Source organism: Dermacentor andersoni, chromosome 8, assembly GCF_023375885.2.
Source record: "Dermacentor andersoni chromosome 8, qqDerAnde1_hic_scaffold, whole genome shotgun sequence".
Classification (NCBI taxonomy): Eukaryota; Metazoa; Arthropoda; class Arachnida; order Ixodida; family Ixodidae; genus Dermacentor; species Dermacentor andersoni.
In genome coordinates, this window is record NC_092821.1 from 153,207,635 (window position 1) to 153,234,152 (window position 26,518).

General features: G+C 46.5%; 1 protein-coding gene across 2 annotated transcripts in view; it reads left to right on the forward strand.

The window, feature by feature from the left end:
• The first annotated feature begins 4,189 nt into the window (after nt 1-4,189).
• Nucleotides 4,190-26,518, forward strand: part of LOC126525903 (pentatricopeptide repeat-containing protein 1, mitochondrial) — a 79,608-nt gene continuing 57,279 nt past the window's right edge. The window contains exons 1-3 of one of the 2 annotated variants that reach the window (XM_055067707.2): nt 4,190-5,045; nt 19,830-19,967; nt 25,207-25,416. In XM_055067707.2, coding sequence (XP_054923682.1) covers nt 4,638-5,045; nt 19,830-19,967; nt 25,207-25,416 — 756 coding nt within the window. In that variant the 5' untranslated portion in view covers nt 4,190-4,637. Of the gene's footprint in view, nt 5,046-15,668; nt 16,320-19,829; nt 19,968-25,206; nt 25,417-26,518 lie in introns of those variants that run through there. The other variant, XM_050173871.3, reaches the window with a different exon arrangement.

The following is a 26,518-nucleotide window of genomic DNA, read 5'->3' on the forward strand; positions in this document are numbered from 1 at the left end:
TAGCTTCTTACTGCTGAATTCGTTTTGGTTTTCTCAAATCTATATTTGGGCTACGCATTGCTATGTCTCGCGCTTTGCTTGAGGAAAACAAGACACCAACAGCTCCATCCAGTAAATCTGAGAAGCCAAGCACTAGAAGAAGATTAATGAAGCAGATGCACCCAATCATTGTCATCACATGCAAGAAGAAAACTTAACATAGGACTGCCTTCACAAGTGGGAAGGTGATGTGCAAGAACTTGAAGGTGTGGATGCCAGCTCTATATACAGTATGCAGACATTGAGCAGGTGTTAGCCAATCTAGGCACCTGTTGGCTAGATCACGCTCTCCGGGATCAGTATTCACCACAACTGTACCTTCAGCAGAGTGGCTGAAATGTAGAATTGTGGACTGCCACTCTTTTGATCGTATGTTTGAATCCTTGCAGCACAATGAGAACTTTATTTGCAATATTCTAGCAAGAAATTCGGGAATTCCAGTGACAACACCAGTAGACATCAGAACAACCAGGGGAGTTAGCCCATAGCAGCTATTGCTGTAAAAGATAAGACTGGCATAAGCACAAGAATTGAGATGTGCATACTACATGCCTTTGTTCTGGTAGTGGTCCACTACTTTGGTGCTACAGTTAATGATCTCCACTGTCACTGGACATCATAAGAGTTCTTTTATTATACACTCGCGCACCCGCCGCCTCTCAGGTCACCTATGTGGACATACTATGCTGGCTGATAGCGGCCCCCTCCCACTTCTAGTATGCTTCACCGCGTATTTTCTGCAAGATGCCCTCTTATCGTTTTGTGAGGACGACGTAAATGCGTTGTGGGCGAGGTTTAAATACCTCTGCGATTACTGCATACGAAACTTTGTACCGGAAAAAGTAAAGAAACTAGGGAGAACAAACCCTTGGTTAACCCGAGAACTAATACAATTAAAACGGAAGATCAAGCGTTGCAGGAAGAAAAAGAATAAAAATGCGTCACTAATTACAGAATTAAGCACCTCCCTCAAGCATAAACTGCAAAAAGCAAGAGACAGGTATTTTTCGGAGACACTTGGTCGTTTTGCAACGGAAAATCCTCGAAAATTCTGGCAGTACCTTTCGAATAAGGACAATAAAAAGTTAGACCAAGTAACGGTTGACGGGGAAGTTGTCACGGACAAAAAGCAAATGGCAGACAGGTTCAACCTCCATTTTCAAAGCGTATTTTCCAGTGCTGATGCAAGGATTAATAACACGTCAGTTAGTGATGGCGCAAGCACCACTACCATCTCTTTGGAAGGTGTTACCGAACTTCTATTGCGATTGGATCCAAAAAAATTAGCCGGCCCTGATAACATTCCCGCAGCATTCTTAAAAAGGTATGCAGAAATTCTGGCCAGATTTCTCATCGTAATCTTTCAAAAATCTGTAGAGTCAGGCCTCATACCCCATGACTGGCGTGTTGCACCCGTATTAAAGAAAGGAAATCCATCGGAAATCAATCATTACCGCCCTATATCTCTCACCTCTATTCCTTGCAAACTAATAGAGCATATTATACTCAAATACCTTAACAGCTTTTTAGACACGAATAAAATAATTAGCAACAGGCAACATGGCTTCTGGCAACGTTTTTCCACTACTACACAACTAATTGATACCGTACATAATCTAACAAAAACTCTCGACAGTGGTGGTCAGGTAGATATAATTTTCATGGATTTCTCCAAGGCGTTTCATAGAGTTCCTCACTCCGAATTAATAACCAAAATGAAAGAAATGGGTATCCCTTCCTGTATCATCGCTTGGGTTATGTCATATATACAAAATAAAAAACAATATGTGGAAATTGATGGCAACTGCTCCCGCTTCTTAGATGTTCACTCTGGTGTTCCTCAGGGCTCAGTCTTGGGGCCTGTTTTATTTAATATATATATTAACGACCTGTTAGGTATTCTGGAACTAAGCACGTCGGCCAGGTTATTCGCCAATGACTGCATTATCTTCAAAAGCATTCATTCTGTATCTGATCAACTTGTCCTAAATTCGAACTTACAGCTCCTTGCAGACTGGTGTAACAAGTGGGATATGACAATTAATTATGATAAAACCGTTTTTATGTGCTACAAATAAGATCAACAAAATGAAATTTACGTATGGCATTGGGGACAACATAATTAGTCAAGTGGAAGAATACAGATACCTGGGCGTGACTTTAACATCTGATCTTAAATGGTCATCCCATATCTCCAACATCTGCTCCTCTGCAAGAAAAAAGCTAGGTCTCTTAAAATATAAATTAGGCAATTCTTCAAGCGTACTTAGACTTCAAGCTTACAAATCAATTGTTAGACCTACTCTTGAATACGCCAGCATAGTATGGGACCCACACACCACAATCAACATAGATAAACTAGAAAAAATCCAGAGATTAGCAGTAAGGTTTATATATAACCGCTATAAGAGAAGGGACTCTCCGTCCGCCATGTTACATCAGGCAGCCCTTGAGCCATTGGCTGAAAGAAGAAAGGCTCCCGGCTGCGCTTTTTTCACTCCTTGTATTTTCAAAAACTAGGCATTCAGCCACAGGATTACTTTGAAAGGGACACAACCAGGCCCTCACGACATAAAAATAGCCATAGCATCACGCCAATATTTGCCCGCACGAATTTCTTCAAACATTCATTTTTCCCTAAAACAATATCCGACTGGAATTCCCTGCCTCATGACTCACCTCTCCTTTCTTCAACTTCTTGAGAGCCTGTATATAAGTATCTATATGCATGGTTAGAAATGATGATTACTTATTAACTGTGTGTAGTGTGCTTTTTTGTCTATGTACCTGTGTTTGGGGCACGTACTCTAACAAATTGTATTTGCTTTGTAACCTTGTTTAGTTTTGTTATATTTTCTGGATGTAAATTATAACTTCCCCATTGTTGCTGATCCTAAGGCATAGTGCTTACTAACAAATGTATGTACCCTCTCCTCCTTGGACCGATCTGGTCTGCAGTATTTTGTAAATAAATAATAAATAAGTAACTAAGCTGTACTGCGGCGAAGAAGCCGTACATTTGTATTGAGTGACTAAACAAATGGTTTTTACAACAGTACAGAAATAAACGCGCACCATGCATCATTCTACCACACGAAAGAGCGTCGCAACATACGGTAGCTGATTCACACAGGCCGTGTAGCCCACTTATCAGTCGTAAAGGGTATTATGGGTAATTCAAAATTTCAGACACACATATGTGTTTATGTTTACGTTCGCACTCCTTGCGTAATAAGACTCCCAGAACTTCCACAATAGAAAGTAATTTACAACACACAAACGCAAAGAACACTACATGTCTCGTTTTCAACTCGGCCATCATGCAAATGACATATAGCGCGGAAAAACGTGAACATGCTGTGTATTAGCGTCGTAAACTTCATACTAGGCAAGGAGCTAGCACACCACAATCCCGCGACAGCCGCTAATGAGACCAAGACGGGAGCACATGTCTTTGAACGCGCAAACCCTAAGCCACTCTGCTCCTCCAAACACCCCCGCTGCACGGCTGCACCACTCGTTTCAAGCACAGCACACCAAACACACATTCAGCGCTGAACAGCGGGCGGTCGACGCAGTTGCATTTACATGACTTGCAGCGAGCAGCACATCCCTTGATGTCCGTTAAGCAAAGTCGGACACGGCGACGCCACATCGCGGTTCGCAGAACTTCGCTGCCGAGGCGCTAATCCACTTGGATATTTCAATTGTCACAACCGCCGGGTTCTCAAGAAAGCACGGGTCACACAACGCAGATTCTGTAGTGCCAGAGCTCATCGAGGCCAAAGCCGCATTGCCGCACCGCCACTACTCACGGCTTTCCACCAAGTAACACAGAACCTACAACCAACACATAAGCAACGCACGCACGATTACATGAGCAATGTTGAACAACGCGCGGTCCAGAAAACGATCACGCCGAGGACGAACACGCCACGGCGTCGCTCGGCGCCAGCATCGTGCCTTCTCAAAAATCCCTAAATGATGCTGTCCCTAGGCACCTAGGATCAGGTCACGTGAGGGATTTTTGTACGACAAATAGACGCACGCTTCTCTTCGCGCCCGCTGGCACCCCTGTGGCTGCAGCGTCGCCTCAACTCGGGGCGTGTTGCGCTGCTTCGCTGTAACTACGCCGATTCACCGGCGGCGAGCCGACAACCGCTTGCTCTGCCTCCCACTTCGCCTGTAGGGTCTACCCTACTTTCTGAGCTATTGCCACCGGCTTGATGTCCTGACCAGTCATTCTCCGTTGCCAGCGCCTCAAGCGCATCGAGCCGCCTTTCCAGTTCGGCGCTCCTTTCCCTCTCTTAATTCCCCAAGCTCGGCCACGGTCCTTACTAATTGCGCGGCCTAGGGCCGCCTCCACCTTGACCAAATCGTCGACTTTCGCCTGCAGTGCTACCCGCTTCCAGTTCCTTCCGCTTCCAAGTCCCTTCCACTTTTTGGACTGCTTTCTCTATGCTTTCCGAATCGGCGCGACGGAGAACGCCGCCGCGCGTTCCTCGACAACAACGAAGACGCCCGAGGTGGATACCGCGGGAGTGGCCGCCGATCCCATCGTCGCCAATTTTCCCTCCCAACAACGAGAGGGGGAAAGGATGGAGAAGGATGCTACCCCGAACATTTACGACGACAAAACTGACGACGACACAGGTGGCTGTTGGAAGACAGTCATACATAAGCGACGCATCCGTCAAACGCACGCTAAGACGCAACCCTCCGAGAACATCTTGGGCATTCGGGACGCCTCCCAGCCTACCGTACGCAAGCGCAGTCGGAATCAGAACCTGCCTCAACTTCCTTTGCACGACGAAAAGATAATTCTGCGGCCTCACGGAGGACTTTGCCTCGATAAGTGGACGCGCCCAGAACTCGCCAGTGCTCCATGGAGTGCAGCCGGCTTGACCACCGACGATCGTCCGGACATCATATTCCGACTGCGACCTCAGCAGAACTTGGCAATCATCAGCACACCCCAGTCACACGTAGCCGACGCATTGTACAAGGTGAGGGAGCTGAACCTTGGTCAGCGGGTCTATCCCATCACAACATATTTTGCGGCCCCAGACAACTCATGCAAGGGACTTGTTCCTGGTCTTTTGCCCGGTACACCGTCTTCCAAGCTAGTGGATGAGCTTTTGGCTCCTGGAACTCAAATACTTCAAGCACGAATGATGGGTCAAACCGACGTTGCGTTGGTAACATTTGAAGGACTTAAGAGGAAGCTTTAGCTCGGGCCCAACTCCGATGCGGCCTATTCAAATACATGTAAAAACGCAAAAACGTTTTCCTGAGATAACCCCTGAAACGATTTTAATGAAATTTGTTGCATTTGAGAGAGAAAGTTAAATTCTAGTGACTGTTCGAAGCGGAATTTTGATTTAGGGCTTGAATTTTGTTAAAAGGATTTTCAAAAATTCATACGTATGAAGAAAATAGAAGCACGAAGTTTACAAACTAATAGCTGCATCAAGAACAGATATCGTGGTTCTGTAAGTGGCATCCATTAGACCATTCAAGGCGGACAAATTTGATATGTCAGTTTACATCTTACGTGAATTTGTTACGTTGTTTACGAGGGTTCTGCAAAAGTTGTAATTACACATTACACCATTTTTTGAGGTTCATGTGTAACATATCAATTTTGTCCGCTTTAGATGTGCTATCAGGTACAATTCACAGAATTGCGATATCGTTTTTTCTTGCTGAGTTACGGAGTTGTAAACTTGATAGTTTCGTTTTCTGAAAATTTGCGATTTTCGCCAAATTTTTATAAAAAATTGTCGACCTAAATCGGAAATTAGAAACCAACAGTCACTAGATTTTCAGTTTTTCTTTTAAATGCAGCAAACCCCGTCAAATTTGGAGCAGTGGTTGCCGAGAAAAACGAATTCTCCTTTTACATGTATTTAGATAGGAGCACTCGAGCTAAAGCTTCCTCTTACCTCGCTACGTGCGTTTCCATGGTGCAGAACTCCGCTGCTACCCCCATCGACCCCGCCAACTGGTCTGCAAGATATGTCACAAGCTCGGCCATTGGGCTGATTACTAGACAGTTTTAGTTACACGTACGTAGAGACTTCACGTACGCAAACGTGAAAAGCCTACGAACCTGACGTGCACGCTATCTGAAACGCATTTTTTTTTTTTACACGTACGCGACGCGCGCCAACAGGTTTACCAACAGGGACCACGTAGCCCCATCTATCGGGAAATGTGAACACGGCGGTAGCCAATTTAATACTGTCGCCGTGTTTCGATGCAAGCGGTCTGCGCGCGCATGGCCCGCTATCGCTTGTTCGTGATCTCGCGAAACTCCCGCGCGAAGCTGTCTACGTGCGCAAGAAACGCGCGCAAAGAATTGAATCTCACGTACGACCGTGAGACCAGCGCGCGGCCGCTACGTTCTACACATGCGCACTGCTTACACGTAGAAGCTCTACGTACGCAAAGCCTCTACGTACGTGCAACTAAAACTGTCTACTGTCCTACGCCGCACGTGGTCATTTGCGCGACGTGCGGGACTGACAACCCCTCCCCGTCACATCCGTGCACCCCACACTGCAGATCCTGTGACGGGACCCACCCTACAGCGGATCCAAACTGCCCGCGGCGTGCTAGGCAGACACTGAACAAAACTTGGGTGCGGAAAGCTTTCGAGAAAGAGCAGCGTGAACTCCAACCCTCCAGCGACCCGACCATGGTACCACAGATACGGCGGAGACCCGAACGTCGCGCGCCCCAACAAAGGAGACCAGACAAGACCGGTCGGAGACCCGTTCGAGATCCCCTCGCAAGTTCCGGACCCGCTCCAAGTCTCGGTCCCGATCCCGCGAGGCATCGGTGCGCCTCCCAGAGAAGCGCCCTCCTTCCCCATCTTCCCAACAACCCTACAAGAAGGCCCTGCAGACCAACGCCCCAGCCAAGGTGACCCTGGTCCCTTCAGGGGTGCAGCGGACCCGGAGAAGAAAACAGCAATGGAGGCGCCTCGGGAGGTAGGTCGGGCGGAGGGTCCCCCACAGCTCGCTCCGCCCCGTAAATCTCTCCCTACCCCTTCCACTATTACCAATTCGTTATCAAATCCCGATCCTCTAATAGAAATAGCCTGCCTACGCCGTGACATGGAGGCGCGCTGTGAGCGCCTGCAAAAACAAATGGACGCGCTGGTGGCAGACATGAGCACTAGTATGCAGGTGGCTCTGGACAGGATAGAACGCCAAATGGAGGCCCATCAAATAGGGGTTACGGAGCAAGTGAAATCATGTATAGAGTGCACTTTCGCACGCGTGCAAGTTCCTGAGCTTAGCGGTAACAACGAAAGCGCGCTTTCCGACCAAGGCTCTCGGCCGCAACCTTCAAATGTGGGCACCCGGCGCCCGCATCCCTATATGCATGACCGCCTGCTTCCTCTCGCGATGATGATGGCGCCGCGTAACGCGGAGCAACTAGTGTTGTGGCAGTGGAATTGTAGGGGATTCCGCCGAAAACGAGGTTCACTACAGCAGTATATCGTCACATCCACGAACCATCCCGATGTCAACCTCTTACAGGAAGTCAATTGCACCCCTTCTTTATCCAGCTACAGCACGCTCTCGGGTGTCTCTCCTCTTGTGGGAGCCTTAGTTTCGAAACATGTTACATGTCGCATGCATACAACTAACATGGACATTCCTCACCAGATATTGGAAATAATTACGCAAGGTAAACGCAGCGAGAGTCTGTTTATATACTCAATGCATACAGTTCCCCCCGTTCGCGAACGCACTGTTTTCAGCACCTACTAACAGAAGTTGGTAGGTTTGGATGGGTTTGTGTGATGGCCGGCTCCGCATACTGCATGGGGTTACGTTAAATCGCAGGCTGAAGGGACCCGCCTATGGAATGCCATCTGCAGGGTTGCCGTTGGTGGCTACTTTGCGCCAAATTGGCTACTTTTCGACCCCGTCTGGCGATGAAAATTTCACGTTGGCTCCTTGGCTACTTTCTGGCTACTTTGAACTTCTATTTTGGCGCATTCACTAGCCATTTTTTTTTGCAATTGCATATACAATAGCAAGCAAGAACAAAGAAGAACAATTATTTTTAATGCTTTGCTCTCCTCATGGCTGTTCCGGTCGCCTTGACGCGCGCGCGCCATAGCGCGCGCGTCCTGTACGCATATATTCTCTCCGCCGGCGGTGCGCACATAGAGACCAACTAGCAGACGCGGGTGCGCAGACGCACGGACTCTGGGTGATGGGCGCACGTCGAAGCAAAGCCCGTGAGGACGTTGCGCGCCATCTGGAGAAAATAACGCTAATTCTAGCGCACGGCGAAGCAAAGGCCGCAAGGACGCTGCGCTCCATCTGGAGAAAATAACACTAATCTAGAGTACTTTCTCCGTTAGGGTCATGCATCCGAAACCATGCGTTTAGGTGCAGCCGTGTGCACGGCATGACACCAGAGAGGAACGAGCAGTACAGGTGAAATAACACTTGTGTACCCCAAGGCGACAAAGCTTCTGTTTTTGTGCCTTCGGCTTGCCGACACCGGCGTCTACCATGGGAAAAGACGCAAGAGCAAAGCGCACGTTTCGAGAAGAATGGAGAAAGGACAAGAAACTGAGCGGTAAGCAAAACGGAAACTATTCTTTAGGCGTTTAGTCGCATGCCGCTTAGTATCTAATATGCATATTACCATGCGTTACAAGATGGATTTCGTCACGTGACGGCGGAACGACTGCTCACTGCAAGTACTGCAATTGCAACATTCGACCCCACTACAGTGATCTGTTGAAGCACGCAGAAACCAAAAAGCACCGCGAGTGCGCAGTAATCCCAAGTTCGCAACAAAAACTGCCGCAGCTTCTAGCGTCTTCGAGTCGAACGTACTATGAAAAGGCTCGCCGAGAGTTAAGGATCGCCTTGTACACTGCAGTGCACACTTCCATAAATGCTGTCGACGAACTTGGTGAGATTCTGCATTCCGAATTCAATGATTTTGATCTGCACAGAACGAAGTGCACGGCTATAATTACGAATGTTCTCTTCCCGTACTTCACGGAAAACATGGACAAACAACTGAACGGCTCCAGCTATTCTCTAATGGTGGATGAATCAACCGATGTATCCACGACAAAGCAACTTTGCATGGTTGTGCGGTTTCTGAGTTTAGAAGAAAACAGGATTGCAACCACCCTTCTTGATCTCGTAGAGCTGTCTGATGGAACGGCAGAAACGCTTCACGACACGGTATTGAAGACGTTGGACAAGCACGGCCTATCGATCAAGAACTGTCTCGGACTCTGCACCGATGGTGCAAATGCCATGTGCGGCAAACACAATTCTCTGTTCAGTCGTCTTAGTGAGGACAACAAAGACTTGATTCTGATCAAATGCTCTTGCCACAGCCTGGACCTTGTGGCATCCAAGTCGATGGAGGCGATTCCTTCTGCGGTTGAGCACTTAGTGCGAGAAACCTACAACTACTTTGCACACAGCAGCTGCCGGCAAGATGCTTATAAGAGACTGTATGCCAGTATGACAGTGGAAGATGAAAGTGCAAATCCACCGCCCAAGATTCTGTCGCTTTCGCAGACGAGATGGCTTGCTATTGCAGACTCTATAGAAAGAATTTTGGCGCAGTACCAGTCTCTCGAAGAGTTTTTTGAGAAAGCAGAAGATCGCAGCTACAACGTGCGCATTTTACGAGAGATGTATCGAGACAGAAAAAATTATGTTTACCTCGTGTTTCTTGCCTCAGTTCTCCGTAACGTTAGGCGAGTGAACAAAATGTTCCAAACAAACACAACTGACCCACTGGTTGTCTTCCAAGAGCTAGAAAATTTGTATTTGGAAATTCTTAGGCGGATTTTGAATCCATCAGTTTTGAGGCACAACACAACGGCAAGTCTGCTGTCGCTAGACCTGGCAAAAATGAAGTCGATTTTCCTGCAACCAGAGGTAGTGGACCTAGGTGACGTCTTCAGAGAGAAGATTTTACTAGTCCCTATTGAAGACCAACGGGCCGTGAGGGAGCGCTGTTTCCAATTCTTGAGGCAAATGGCGATGAGACTGCAGCAGCGACTTCCAAATGCCTCCTCTGCACTTCGAAGACTGTGTGCCATAAATCCCGATGGCATAGAAAGTGCTAAGAGCCGTGAATGCATAATGAAGCTACCGCTGCATTTTTTTGGATGTTCCTCAATCGAACTGGAGTCTGAAATACGCCAGCTGCAGAGTGTTAGCGGTGCACTTGATCGCGCATCATGTTTGACTTTCTGGCACGCAGCGGCATCGTACAAGGACCCTTGCGGCGAATGCCCTTTTCAACACCTGGCGCAAGGAGCACTGAAAATTTTGACCCTTCCAATTTCTAACGCTGATGCAGAGCGCGTGTTCTCTTGCGTGAACTTGACGAAAACAGAGATCCGTAACAAAATGAAGCTGGACTTGCTCATGGCGATTCTGCGAATCAAATTTGGGCTACGACTTCAAGAAAAAACAGCATCATCGTTTGACGTTCCTGCTGAGTTGTTGAATAGAATGTGCCAAAATTACTCCGGCATGAACACTATCTACTCTAGATAAACTACGCGGACTGAACTTTTATTTATTTGCAACGTACCTGATGCTTGAAGGCCAAGCAAGAGAACCAAATTTCCTTGCTCTTTATTTACTCTGTGTTCTTGTGTTGATTCAAAATGATATTATTTATTGTTCATTAATAAAAGTTGCTTATAATAATGGTACTTTTCTACTTGGCTACAAATTTGGCGCCAAGACCAGGTGGCGTGACTACTGTTGGCTACTTTTAGCCTCAGTTCTGGCTCTTTTTGAAAAATTCCCAACGGCAACCCTGGCCATCTGTAACATGAGATACACACTGCTTACCGACCCAGAGCACCCCACTCGGATAGGCAACAGCGTATCTCGTGACACCTGCCCTGACCTTACCTTCGTGTGCAATACTGGCCCAGTCGTTGCGCACGGGCCTTTAAAGGGACCCTGAAACGATTTTGACGATTTTCTACAAAGGTACTGAGTCGTTAGAGCAGGTCCTTCTGATCATTAATTGACACATCTAAGTGCTCCGCGTAAAGCGTGTAATTTATTATAAGGTTTTAAAAATGCACATCGCTGCCGATCGGAGCACGCTGCTCGGCGGAATTTTAAGCCGCCCCTACCCATATGACGAAAATCACCCATATGACGTCAGTGGGGCGAGCTATCCGATTGGCTGACCAGGGCGCGTGATCAATAATTTTTCCAACATTATGGTAAACAAATGATCTTCGTAATAGTTGGAATGTTAGTTCATTTGTTTTTATAAACAGAAAGTAACATAAAGAGAATGCACAAGAACAATTTTTCAATACAATTAAGCACTTCCGGCACACAGCAAGTGTCGTCTGCTTGTGTTACAACGTACTCCATTTTGACGAGAGCTCCGCCGTCAGAGTCGGTCTCAGTCTTTTCACGAGCACTATGATTCGACTTTGTTGCTTTGTGGACTGCAAACGTAGCGACTGGCAATATGTCAAGCTGCGACATCGTGTCCCTCTGCAAGGCAGCATACGAGCGAACTGGCTGCTGCGCATCGGACTGCCTATCCGATCGGCGCCAGGGTTTGCGCGTTTGTGGTCGTCACTTTACACCGGAAAATTACTAACGCAATAGCGTTTCGCGAGTCCGGCATTAGGGCAAATGCAAGCGCAAGAGGACAGGGTTTGGCCGCTTGACTGTGCCGTAACGGGATGAGCCATGGGATGAGCAGAATCGCAAATGCGAATGGTCTGCACGGTGCAGCCACCTGGTGGCACAGAGCTCAACCATACACAGTAGCAGTAACGAAGTGTATTCTTCTTTGCTGCTGGTGTGCATTTTTCGCAGGAGTGTAATCATCAACACTTTGTTTTTATAAATGTTTAAAATGTTTTACACTTGGTTAGAGCAATATTAGCGCTTTGTTTGTCTGGTTAAGCGCTGCGCCAACAAGTGGCTGGACCGTGCAGGCCGATCAGGCCGCACGTACGTCTACGCTAAAGTTCCTTCATCAGCTTGAGTTTATGCCTCCATTCATTTGCCGAAATGACCAGCTTGCCTGTGGTTACCGGAATACCAGACACGTTCGGCGCTACGACAGAATGCTCGCAACGCACGCTGCTTCGATAGCTCTCGCTTGGGGTCGACGGCCAAGCGGCTAGCGGAGAGGTTTCACGCGGGCGGGGTGGGCTCCAAAACAACCAGAAGCGACGATGTGACGTCGCATCGTGACGCGAAACCAGTGAAGGCGGAGCTTAGCCCCGATGGCTCGGCGAACGAGTTGAGGAGCAAAAGCATGACTAGGGAGGAGGGTAACTTCTAATCGCTTGTAGCTCCATTAATACGTAACGCTTCACCTAAATTGTGGTGCGAATCTTCTACTTAAGTTGTACCCTACGCGTCTACAAAATTTGTCCGAACCGTTTCAGGGGCCCTTTAAAGGAGCACCTTGGTAGTGACCACTACATTGTGGCGACCACCTTGTCATTACGGGGTGCGCGCAGGCCCGAGCGAAATGTGCGTATAACGGATTGGGCGAAATTCAGGGAACGTCGCCAGGACCCACCTGAGCGCCAAGGGTACGAACGCTGGCTTGACTCTTTCGCACAAGATCTAGAGGCCACCACGAGCACACTGCGCACCACAACCGAGACACCAGACATAGACCCGCATTTACTTCATCTTTGGAACGCCCGCAGAGGGTTGACACGACGATGGAAACGACAACGCCTCAACCGAAAACTTAGGAAACGTATAGATCAAATTACACGGGAATCTCAGGAGTATGCAGAGATCCTTACGAGGAATAACTGGCGAGGATTTTGCGATCGCCTCTCAGGCACATTGAGCACAGCAAAAACGTGGTCGATTCTTCGCTCACTCACAGATCCCACCACAACAAAGGGAAAAACATTTCAACAGCTGCACATCCTAATGCACGAGTACAGGGACGATGTCTCGACACTCCTCAGAGAGCTAGAGATGCATTTCATACCCACAGGCCTGCCGCCGCAGTACCCTGACTATCCTTATGTAGGCGAGGCGAACGAATTGCTCGATGCAGACATCACATCTGACGAGGTGCGGGTGGTCCTACAAGACCTACGCCGCAACACGGCACTGGGAGCCAACCACATCTGATTGGCCACCCTTCGTAACCTCAGTGACGCGGATATTAACCACCTCACCCATATCTTCAATGATTGCTGGCGCAAGGGCATGCTTCCCCAAGCATGGCGACACGCCGACATCACTGATCCCCAAACCGGGCAAGCCTGTTAAGGTTGAAAACTTACGACCCATCTCCCTAACATCCTGCATTGGTAAGCTCATGGAGCATGTACTCTTGCGGCGTCTGCAGCCCTTCCTCGAAGAAAAATCATTCTTTTCTAACTCTCAATTCGGATATCGGGCTCACCTGTCTGCTAAAGATGTGCTTTTACAATTGCGGGAGGAAGTCATATAGGACCTCCGTCGTCCGCCCAAACGAGAGCACTCATCCCCTTAGACCTAGAAGGCGCATTCGATGATGTTGAACATGACCTCATCCTTCGCAATGTTGCACATTCACACTGTAGAATTCGTATGTACAACTATATCCGCGCATCTCTTCGAGATCGCACAGCCACCGTAGGAATGGGATCGCATCGATCCGGTACGATTCACCTTGTAGGACGTGGGACACCCCAGGGCTCAGTTCTTTCCCCCTACTCTATTCAATATCGCGCTCGCAGGGCTCCCCCGGCTACTCGACCAGATCCCTGATGTCGCCCACGCTATTTATGCGGACGACATTACTATCTGGTAGACACGGGGTTCCGACGGAGTCATCCAGGACCGACTGCAGCAAGCAGTCGATACAGTTTCCGAGTACGCGAGAAAATGCGGCTTAAGATGTGCTCCGGAAAAGTCGGAGCTCATAATCATTCGCCCCCGTAGCCGTTCCTCTACTCCCCCTATCACTGTGCACGTGGATGACACACCGATACCACAGGTTAATCGTGCTAGTATCCTCGGCCTACACGTCCAAGCGGATGGCAGGTCAAACTACACTGTTTCCCTTCTATCCAGACAGATTGAGCAAATTCTGGCCATGATCCGGAGGGTCTCCAACAGGCGCTCGTGCCTTCGAGAAGAGGACCTGCTGCGCTTGGTGGAGGCATGCGTGATCAGCCGCCTTACATACCATCTCCCATTTCGGCGGTTGACCCAAGCACAACAACTTGGCATAGACGCAATAATTCGCAAAGCGACGAAGCTGGCCCATGGCCTCCCGAATTATACTTCCACGCGCCGTCTCCTTAACTTAGGGACACATAACACACTAGGCGAGCTGCTAGAGGCACATTGGGTCAGCCATCGCCTCCTACTCACCCCTACTGGCCGCCATCTTCTCACACGGCTAGGATACTCTGTCCCACCCCTTGAGTCTGAAACGCGTCCAACGATCTTGCCGTCAGCGATACGCCGAGCACCAAGTATTCATCCATTACCACGTAATATGCACCCCGAGCATGACAAAGGGTGGCGCAAAGCCCGTGTACGATACATTGGCCGCATGCTTGCAAACATCCCGGAAACACATACTTTATACACGGACACATCACGCACTCAAGAGGGCTGTACCTCGGTAGTTTTGGATGGCACTGAATCCCTGAGAGACTAGTACTCTGCTGCAATACGCGGAACAAATGCAGCTTACGGAGAAATTCTCGGTGTTGCTCTTGCAATTCGATATGCCATCCGTGTTCCTGAGGAAGCGTATATATTGACGGACTCGCAACAGGCATGCCGGGCGTTCCTATCAGGACATGGCATCCCGAGAGCGGCGCACCAAATTCTCAAACAGATCCCGCAAAATACACCAACCACATCTCCCCGCACCCACTTAATTACTCTTGACCCCTGGTCATACCTCGCTGCCGGGTAACGAACGCGCACATGCGGTTGCCCGAGAAATTTCCCCTTGGGCGACTAGTTCAGAGTGGGGGGATCCCTTGCTCCGTTACAAAGACATACTCCGTCATTATACACGCATTCGCCGCACCCACGCCGCACCACCGCCGTCCTTCTCGCGGGAGAAAGCAGTGGCATTACGCCAGTTACAAACCGCAACTTTTCCAAATCTTAATTGTCTCTCTCAATAAATTCTACCCACACTGTTATGCAGAACGTTGCCCTGGCTTTGGCAGCTCGCCCACAATCTTCCACGTCACGATTCAGTGCACTGCAAACCTCTTTCCTCCCTTGCCAACTCTCCTTTACCCCCTACGCAACAAAGAGCTGTGGGACGATGCCCTTCGCGACGGACCTCCCGAGGTGTTCCGAGCTGTGATACAACGGGCTCGAAACGGGCTCCTCCCACCACGACCTACTGTATATACAGTAGGTCGTGCCTCCCACACTGCTCTCGCCATTCAAGTATTATGCTGCTGTGGTCGCGCGCTGTTGTCGACTGCACCAGGTTAGACAAAATTGCAGCCAAGAACAAAGCCTGTTGCTTAATTTTTGACGTGATAGCGTTAAGGGCCCCGTGTCGCAGTATACCTGTATTTTTAGCAGCGCCGCTCGGTCCATTTTTTCGCCCTCTGAGGCCAGGCCAATCGCTATCGCACCGTGCACCCTGGAGGCATTGCCATGTGCGTAGATGGCTCCGCTCGCGAGTGTAGTTTCCTTGATCTGGAATAGTTGTCTACATCGCAATTTGATCTTGATAGTGAGAGGACATAGTGATACATTAATAGGAGACATTATACATATGCGCGACAGCTGACTGGATTGCAGGGTCGTGAGTAATTAGGTGTCGACATAGCGAAAATGTTCGCATCACGACCATGTGCTCGCATGTGCTCTGCTCTTGTCAGGAGAAGCTGGTTTACTTTCGAGCCGAACCCAGCACCATACTCCGCGCCTCGACGATTTTTCATAGCGACGGCTACAGAGGCGGTCCGCGAAACTCATCGCCCTCCGACCGCTGACGTTAGTGGCCAGCAGAATGCGGCGCCCCCAAAGTACGGTGCGGAAAAGCGAAGAGCCCGCGCGGCAACTCTGACTCAAAACACTAGCCGGGAGTTTCCGATCTTCGAAGGTCAAGACCCGGACACGTTCGGTACACTTTCGGGTGATGCGGCTTCTCGACAAGGAGCCGAACTTTTGCCCGACGATGACGACGACGATCCCGCAGAGTACACGAAGCTCAAGCGCGTGTCAGACGAGGTGTACGAGAACGACATCAAAAAGCTGGTGCTCGATAGAAAGGTAGTTCATTTAAATTGTGGATGGTGGATTGACGTCAGCAGAGAGTGAAGAGCTAAGATGTAGCGACAACAGATGTTACCAGGCTTTCTGTTTCAAGTAGTAGGAATGACAAATTATGTTGCGGATCATAATGTAAATTCCTGTACACGAAGCTGGCTTTTTAACGATCTCTCATCTGGCAAATGAATCTGGTCGCATGTCATATTGTGTGTGACCGAAGTCATGAAATTTGATGCTGCTGTAGTACATACACAGTCCTCAGATACAATGACATCCCTTTCACAAGCCTCTGTGCGTGCGTCGTGGACATCGTCCGTGCACCGATGCTGTGGTCGCGCGCTGTTGTCGACTGCACCAGGTTAGACAAAATTGCAGCCAAGAACAAAGCCAGTTGCTTAATTTTTGACGTGATAGCGTTAACGGCCCCGTGTCGCAGTAAAATGGGCGCCGGACGTCGCTTCGGCAAAACGAATTTCGAAACACATTCCGAATCACGCATACAAAACCACTCTTCTACTACCATAGTTGCTCATACGCTGTCTTTCATTCTTTACAACGTTATTCCTCGGAATTTTGATAATGGTGGCCCACAAACAAATGTAATGAAAAAAAAAACCCCACTGACAGCGAATATCCTTTGTGTTATCTCTTCTCAAACTGAAATATTACAAGTGCGAAACAATAACAGGAGGTTGACTCACACAAGAGGCCGCGTTTCTACCAGAAAGCTTGCCTTAGTGCATGGCGTTTGCCACCAGCGTTTCCTGGTAAACGTTACGGTCGCATAAGCTGCAGTTGTCTGGAAGCATGAAAAGCAGTCAGGTGCCTTGAGTGCTATCGTGTTCCACTCTTAAGAGGAAGCTTTAGCTCGGGCCCAACTCCGACGCGGCCTATTCAAATACATGTAAAAACGCAAAAACGTTTTCCTGAGATAACCCCTGAAACGATTTTAATAAAATTTGTTGCATTTGAGAGAGAAAGTTAAATTCTAGTGACTGTTGGAAGCGGAATTTTGATTTAGGGCTTGAATTTTGTTAAAAGGATTTTCAAAAATTCACACGTATGAAAAAAATAGAAGCACGAAGTTTACAAACTAATAGCTCTGCATCAAGAACAGATATCGTGGTTCTGTAAGTGGCATCCATTAGACCATTCAAAGCGGACAAATTTGATGTCAGTTTACATCTTACGTGAATTTGTTACGTTGTTTACGAGGGTTCTGCAAAAGTTGTAATTACACATTACTCCATTTCTTGAGGTTCATGTGTAACATATCAATTTTGTCCGCTTTAGATGTGCTATCAGGTACAATTCACAGAATTGCGATATCGTTTTTTCTTGTTGAGTTACGGAGTTGTAAACTTGATAGTTTCGTTTTCTGAAAATTTGCGATTTTTGCCAAATTTTTATAAAAAATTGTCGACCTAAGTCGAAAATTAGAAACCAACAGTCACTATATTTTCAGTTTTTCTTTTAAATGCAGCAAACCCCGTCAAATTTGGAGCAGTGGTTGCCGAGAAAAACGAATTCTCCTTTTACACGTATTTAGATAGGAGCACCCGAGCTAAAGCTTCCTCTCAAAGGTGAAGCTTACGCGTCCTCCAAATATTTTTTTGGCATTAGTCTGCCCTGCGTGGTCTTTCATACTTGGTCATTGAATTCACATCATTCTAAATGTAGCAGTCGACTCTCGTTAATTCGACCTCTGTTAAACTGACTTTTCGCTTAATTTGGACACACTCCTGGTAAGAAACGATACATTGCCATGGAAGAAAAGCTTGTTTAGCTTGAATGTAAAAATGTGCTGCTTTGGTTAATTTAGCTCCCACCAATGTCCCCTCAAGTGTGCAGCAGTTACTAACCCCTGTATTCTGGAACCTTCCACTCAACGCTCAACCTTGACTCGAGAATGTGGGTGGAAGCAACTCCCGTCGAAAGAAGTGATCCCTGCTCTTCACTGACACCCCTTAGTGATTCTTTACAAATGTAGGGCCATTTTTAGCCGAAGGGCGGCGCTCTGCTCAACTTGGTAGAGTGGAGGAATAGCTTTGAGTAAGGGAATGTTTGAGAATACAGGGGTAAGGCTTCAAAACAAGAAATTCAGCATACAGTGTTACTGCCTCCCTAGACGTTAAGCTGTTTTATTTTACTTTACTTTTCAGAACCTTCAGAGCTTTGCTTTTCAATTCAATGCTAATCCAATATTTAAACATGTTGGCACTCGTTGCCACATGCTGGTTGAGTTGTGCTTCAAGAACAAGAAGCAGAAGGACATTAAAAACTATGAGTAACAAAAATGATTCAAATTGGTTAATTCTGCTGCTGTTAATTTGATCAAGCTTGCAGTCCCACAGGAGTCTAATTAACGGGAGTCGACTGTACTCCATTAAGACAAACTGAAAGGGACTTTGATAATCTGCTTGCCTTATCAAAACTTCATTTTTAACAGAAATGTTCCACATAATTCTATATCTGCTGTTCCTGGTGCACTCAGATATCCATGACACAGAATAATAAACAGCATGAAACCCAAAAAGGAGGTATAAATAGGTATTGCATGACACAAAATACTGCTTTATGCATTATTATATTGCTCTTAATAGTCGCTTACCAGTGTTATGCAAATCTGTGCACTGTCATCGAGGCTGACATTTCACCTATCTTGCTCTAAAATTTATCAGTGCCCTCATGCTTTTTAAAAAAATTCACCCAAAAATTCAGGGCATTGTCAGCTGTTTCGTGTGAAGCTGGTTCTTGTGGCTTCTATCCTCACCTAACTTGCAGGGGGCCTCAATTTTTGTCAGGTCAGCCCTCCATGTCATCAAGGCTGGCCTGTTTGTTTTATGTGCACAGAAACACACCTTGCTTCTCTCTCGTGTAGCTAGTAAGGCTGCTTCCTGCAACTCTACGAGTCCAAGCCTCTTGCCGAGTTAAGTGGGACCGTCTAAACGTCTTGCCTTCTTTTAATTTCTTTCGTGCATTTTTCTGCAAGTTAATAAAAGAATTTCAGTGATCCTAATTTTTTACTCAACTTACTACTGCATACACGCAAAAACATTTATAATGTTATTATACTATTATGTTATTGTGTTTACTGGTTATTGTTATTGCTCTACATATTGTATTTGCTAATGTCATATTAATTTTTCATGTTGCGGGAATATTCCTTTAATTATACTGATGTTTCTTCTTTCCGAATTCCATACTAATATGTTACCGTATTTTCCCCTACAATGCCTTCTCGAAGGTTTGTAAGGTACGTGTAAATAAATAAATAAATAAAATATCAGTGGCAGCTGTGGAAGTTCAGATTAACCGAATTCACAGTTCATGTTAAGCACATCTTTTTTTTTTTACTTTGGCTCTCTCATAAACAAAGCAAACGTTGAAGCATTGTTCCTTATATCCAAAAATTTGGCCTGAGTTCATAATGGTAATCTACTGCACAAAGCAATCAAAATTTTGGTGACTGCATGGCTTTAATTTTTTATTACCAAATGTTTCTTGCAGATCAAGGAGGCACTCAACTTGTTTTTCGAAAAACAGAAGGCATACGAAGTTAAGCCAACCCACGTCATGTTCACATTGCTCATTGGTGGCTGTGGCCGAGTTGGGTACACCAAGATGGCGTTCAAACTGTACAAAATGGTATGTGCAACTTCCTGGTCAACACTGTTATGTGAGTTCAATCACAGGAGTTCTGTAGTAATGCAAGAGCTAAAAATAAAACCAAATAAGGAGTGAGTGGGCCAGAAAGGAAATACCATCATGGCAGAGCAAAAGAAGCCTAAATGCATTCAGCTTTGAGCAGCACGGTGTGGCGTGAGGCCGCTGTGCTGGATTGAATGATGTGCCAGTGGTCTCTGGTATCACACTACCAACCAGGTTCACTGTGACATTGTTTAGAAACCACAAATCCTTGCTGGAAGTGGCATTCACATTGAAGTAAAAAAAAAATTGCATTCATGGGTGTTGTGTCGAAACCACAGTCTGAGTATAAGGACGCTGTAGTGGAGGATTCCGAATTAATTTGGCCACCCAAGGTGCTTCAATGTGTACCAAAAGCATGGTACACAAGTGTTTTTAATGCGTTAGCATTTTTTTGATACTTCACACACTTTCCAGGGGTTGTGTATGTATCTATGTATGTTTCTATCTAACCGTTTACCCACCCACCTGGGTCACTGGGTAGTCTGTGGTCGAATGGTTAGCGCATCGTGCTGCTGTTTTGAGAGAAGAAGGTGTCACGTGTCGTTCCTGTCAGGCCGCACTTGCAGGCCACGAAGGAGTGGAGCATGCGAGACGACAAGCACACCCTTTCAGAACCAAATGCCAAGTGTTTTATTCTTCACGCACCCCATAGCCCAGTGCTGCCCAGAGGGCAGCACTGGTCAGCTGATATTTGGCGACCACTACATCTCCCCCCTCAAGTTACAAGTTCCAGTGGTTGGGTGGAACGCCACGACGGCCGCTGCTGGTGCAGGCAACGCTATCACCAGCATCAAGTGAAGGAGCAGGCGCTGCCGTCGGAGGTGGTCGCTCAGGTGTTGCCGCCACTTGTATTGGATGGTGAGGTTGAAGCAATGTGCTCCCTGTTGACATTAGCAGGAAGGGTACTAGATGTCTTCGATTTTGCTGAAGGATAGTTCCATGCTCTGTTTCAACTACAAATGACCTTGGGTGTTGGGCACAGCTCAATACTGTGGCACGAACCTGATCTGGTCGAATCCAGACCTCTTTGCCCGCTTGCAGTGATGGCAGATCTCTGGCCCGATGATGTCGGCCGAAGTCCTGAGCAGGCTTTTTCTTGTAAGGTTGATTTCTGACTGCTACCTCCTCTCTTACTGGCCAGTGTGAACGAAGTTGCTTCTCTGTCTTTGGGACTTGTCTGTCTTTCTGGAACAACAGACTTCAGCGAAATGACCTTTCTTGCTGCAAAAATTGCAGACTGAGTTCCGTGCTGGGCACTCTGAACGTGCGTGAAATGCGCGATTGCAGAAGGGACAAACCACAGCTTCGCGGTGGCAGTGTTCTGGCTTCGCGTCCATTGAGTGAGCTGCTTTAGTGTTCAGACGCTGTCGCGAAGTGAACTTTCGAGCTTTTGTGGCATCAATGTTGACCGCGGCTTGTGAAGTAGTCTGCGCGAGTGAGCGTTCCTTATCAGCGTCCTTGGACTGATGAGCTTGTGTCCAAGCTTCTTTGAGAGAGAGCTTCGGGGAGCGGCACAGCTGGTCTGAGAGAAGCGTATCCTGTAAGCTGACAACGAACCTGTCGCGAACCAAGCATTCTTCCACCACCTATGACGGGTAGTTGCATTTTTTTACTAACTTGCAGAGTTCGGCGTAAAGCATGCCGATGCTTTCGCCAGGTAGTTGGACGCACTTATGAAAGCCGGAGGACTCGTAGAGTTCATTAGCAGGGTGCACGAAATGCTCGGTGAAGCGGTTGACAACAGTGTCGTAGGACGCTAACGAGTCTGCGTTGAGTGAAAGAGTTTCCAGGAGCAGATGAGTGTCTGGGCCCATGCAGTAAAGTAGCGTACATACTTAGACGTCTTGTGAAGCTTTCTGTAGTCCAGAAGCAGCGGCATTATCTTCAAAGCGAGACTTCCACGAGGACCAACTTGCGGGGTTAGAGAACTCAAACGTGTCCGGTGGCTGAAGAGCAAGGCCTTGCCACTGAATCGATTGGGCGCTTTCTTCAAGGGGCATCCTGTTGTTGACGGCCGTTCAGAGACGGAAGTTTTTCAAACAGACCCCACTTCTGATACCATGTCGCGTGGCGTTCCTGTCAGGCCGCGCTGGCAGGCCACGAAGGAGTGGAGTATGTGAGACGACAAGCACACCCTTTCATGACCAAACACCAAGTGTGTTATTCTTCACGTGCCCCATAGCTCCTGAACAAAGGGCAGTACTGGTCAGCTGATATGTGGCAACCACTACAGAGAGTTTGAAACCATCCATTGGACCAACTTGGGTCACTGAGTATGTGGCAATGGGTACCTATTGCCGCATACTCAGTGACTCAAATTGTCACCGCTCTTCAATTTATTTTTGAATTATGTCCGGTTGAACAGAGTATGCTGCTACAAGTATCTGAGAGCTTAGTTTGAATCGGATATGCATTGGAAATATCAAATTAGTAACGTATGTTCCAAATTGGCATATGGTTGTCATGTATTGTTAAAAGCCCATCAAGGTCTTGACCTTCAAGTTTTACAAATAGTTTAGTTTGCATTTATACAGAGTCACCTTTATTATAGTTTAGAGTCATGGGGTAGTACGTACAAAACCTATGTAGGACCTGTCGTCGGTCTTCAAAAATGGGCGCTACGAATAGTTAACCTTTTCTAAACATACTGATCCAAGTAAACCTCTGTTTCAATTGCTTCGTGTTCTGCTGTTCAGTGAGGCATGTAAAGTAAACGTTGGTCAGGCAGTTAATGCAGTAATATGTTTTAATAATCTGCTACCCATCACAATATTTAGTTTTCTGGCACAAAGCACAAGGGCAGCTACTAACAACTGTATTAACTTACCACCATGTCACAGTGTATATGGACAGAGACTCGTGGAGTTCAACAGTGCTATAATATGGAACACACTCCCACACAGTGTAAAGACTAACCAAGACGTTGTACAATGTTTAAAAAACTTCTTTCATGAATGCTGACAGGGTCTTTCTATTTGTATCCCTTGTTGGCATGATGTAGTCTTTTGTTTTTCCTGTATTTTCCCTGTAAGAATGCTTTAATAATGTGTGTTTAAGTTATCTCGTACAATAGGTATGCTGTTCTTTTTATGTCTATTTTGTTATTGGATCCCAAACTAGCCACCAAAGCTATGGGTCCAAACAGTATTGTTTATTGTGTTGTATGCAGTGAATTAAAAAAAAAAACCTTTCATGCCAACATGGGTTGCTGTAGATGCGGAACTGGGTAGGTACTGCTGTTTGAAAAACACATTTTGACACTGACTTGGTGCACTGTGTATGTGCCACTCGGTCTGTGCTAGTCTTCAACGAACCTCTTTGATGCCACTTTGGTTCACTGGTCGTGTGCCAGTAGACGTATGTCGCTCTTCTATGAATGCCTTTGATGCCAATTTGGGTAACTAGGTATGTGCCACTGAGAATGTGCTGCTCTACAATGACGAAAAAGATCCCTTAAATTTCTTTGATGCTAAGCAGAATCACACTCATGCCACAAGGGTGCCTCAATGACTGCAACCCGGTGCATTAGATGGCTATGCCACAAATGTACAGGGTATGTGCCACTTTCAATGAATGCCTTTCATGCCAATGCTTTAGCAAGCTGTGCCATGAGTGCATTGGGCATGTGCTGCTCTTCAATGAATCTGTTGCCAACTTGGGTCACTGAGTATGTGCCACTGAGTGTGCAGCAAGCGAGGGAACAATTATCAGCATTCGCAGGCACCGGCACACCACGCTTATTGTCTCTGAGGCCACATGCGGATTTTGTGGCAGTGCCACTAGATGGCACAGCGTGTTCAGAGAGAAGTGCGAGAGAGGAGCCTGGTTTCCACATGACATGTTTATCAGTGTTTGCATGCACCGGTGCACCATGCATTTCAGATCCCACACGCAGGCTGCACGGCGGTGGCGTTAGATGGCGCTGAGTGTTCTTAGGGGAGTGCAAAAGAGGGATCCCACTGCAGTACATGCATGATACATAGGTAACTCGTTTTTATGGTGGCAATATCTTGCGTCGCTATATTGATTCAATGCTAAACGCATTACCGTAGGCAGTCGTCGTGAGATGGATTCCGTCGAATTTTTTTTGCATTCTGCTCCCATCTAAATGCGGCCACTGCTGCCAGGAATTGAACTCTCAACCTCATGCTTAGCCTCGGGCTTAGTTGCTATAGTCACCGCAGTGTGTTGAAGTAATTGCATTGAAGTATGATGACATATTATAGCACACTAAGCACCTAATGCTTCAGACTCTGATTACTGGTGTAGTAGCCATTCATAAAGGAAAAAAAAAAAAAAAGAAGTTGAAGCAAATTTTTTTAAAGTACTGCTTTAAGAATGGCATCATAACTTGCAATGCGGGGTGCTGAATTGTGTCTACTGCACTAAATTTATTCATTGTGGCACCCATTATGGCAATGTTGACCAGACTGATGCCAAAATCTCATTAGGGGAAAGTAACTGTCTTTGTGAACTTCGCACATTAAGCATAGTTGTTCCAAATTTTTGTGTTGTTTGCTCTGAAAGCGACCACCTTCCAAGCAACATCACCAAGCTACTAAGAAAACCCACATGGGTTTTACAGAAGCAAAGTTTTGCATTTGAAGAAAAATGAATCAGTCTTGCTATGTGGATTGTACCCGGTATGTGGATTGTACCCGACAACACCGCATTTTTTGGGCAGTCACTCACCAGCTAAGTTAAGGAGGCCAGCAGGTGGCAAGGTGAAGACAAATTAATTTGCAGTTTGAAGTTTATGTGGAAACACTGGCAAACAAAAAGAGTTGTGCAGAAATCTACAAGTTGGACAAATCCGGTTAATGTTAATAAATAAGATTAAGGTTGTTTTTGAATATTACACGGTTGTTGCAGATTGTGGCTACCTAATTATCAGGCAACCAATTTTAAACTATCTATTAAGAACTATTTCTAGCTCATAAGCTGTAGTTCAATCAAAACTGGATTCATTTTACAGCAGCACAGTTTTTCTTTTTATGGTTTGGTAAGGTTAGGGTAGAAAAATTGGACATAGAGGAACAAAGAGGAACATCTTTACTGTGGCTATCTTTTCAAACCACGAATCCTTGCAGACTCACTGTGCTTTCTGCCATTCTTGTTTACTTTTGTAGTGAAGAAATTCTTGATTTCAGTTCCCGGTCAATTTACATTGTTTCAGATGCGTGATCGCGGCCTAGAGCCAACGCCAGCTACTCTAACAGGACTGTTCAATTCATGTGCGGAGAGTCCTTATCCTGAAATGGGCCTAGAGAAAGCTCGCAACCTTTATGAGCAGATCAAGTTGAAAAATTGGGTTCCCAGCAACCTCACCTACCATGCCATGATCAAGGCATTTGGCAAGTGTGGAGACCTTGACATGGCCTTTAGGGTGAGTACAATAAGTTAATAACGCCTTCAATATTTGACAAAATTGAAAAACCTTCGCAGATGTGGGAAAAACCTAGCAACTAATACATCAAATACTGCAAAGCTGCGCAAGGGAGTTTTCACACCCTTCCGAAATGCTAGGGTTTCAACTACCCAAAATTTATACTTTGTTTTGTACTTGGCGAGCTACACTGAAAACTATGCAAGTGCATAGCGTTCATAGAAGTTCCACTTAACATGCCTTGCAGTGCAGTTGTTTTATCACCTTTTTTACAAAACAACCGTGTGATCATTCATCAGAAATAAACTTTGTGAACAAAAGGCTACGTCAAATCATCTATTGAACGCCTTTGTACTTCCAATATGCGACATACAATGTTTTGGTTGAAAGCTCAAGCGGTATGTTGTGGCTGCTGATTACAGAAATGTATCGCTCCACTTGTCTGGTAATAACTAGGTTCAGATCTGCGACTCTTCCCATGTAATAATTACACATGAAAGTATGAGACTTAATGTTACATTGAATTACACGATGCATGCCTACCTATATCTTTCGTGCATTATTTTTTGGTAGCAAATTCAAGCATGTATAGAAAGTCTGTTAAGCATTTTTGTAGCACTGCCTTCTGTGTATGAAATACAGTACAGTTCAGTTTTTGCAACTGCTTGGTTTTATCTAATGCAAGTGCTTTACTATATCTGAGGTATATTCATGCATTTTACGGGGCTTCTGCTTAGCACTCCTACACTCATTGCTATATCTGACACATGCTCCTGTACAATGCTCCATCTTAGCACTGTTAAATGCTACACATTATGTGTATCTAGACATTTCACTTTATCCAGTGGATTCCTGCTTTGTGATACTTTAGGTATTGTGCACACTTTAAGAAACTACTCAAAATCTAGCCAATACTTTGCAAGCACTCTGCTATACCCGAGTCTTTCTAGTGCTTCACTATATCCAAATTTAGTAGTACTTGTATACTCTCCGTTATGTCCGATGCATGTTCCGGTATGCTCCGCCGGCTCCGCTCTGTACAACAGGATGTGCGTCCTTGATTCAAACTGTGCTGCTACACATTGTCGCCACTGCAACAAAA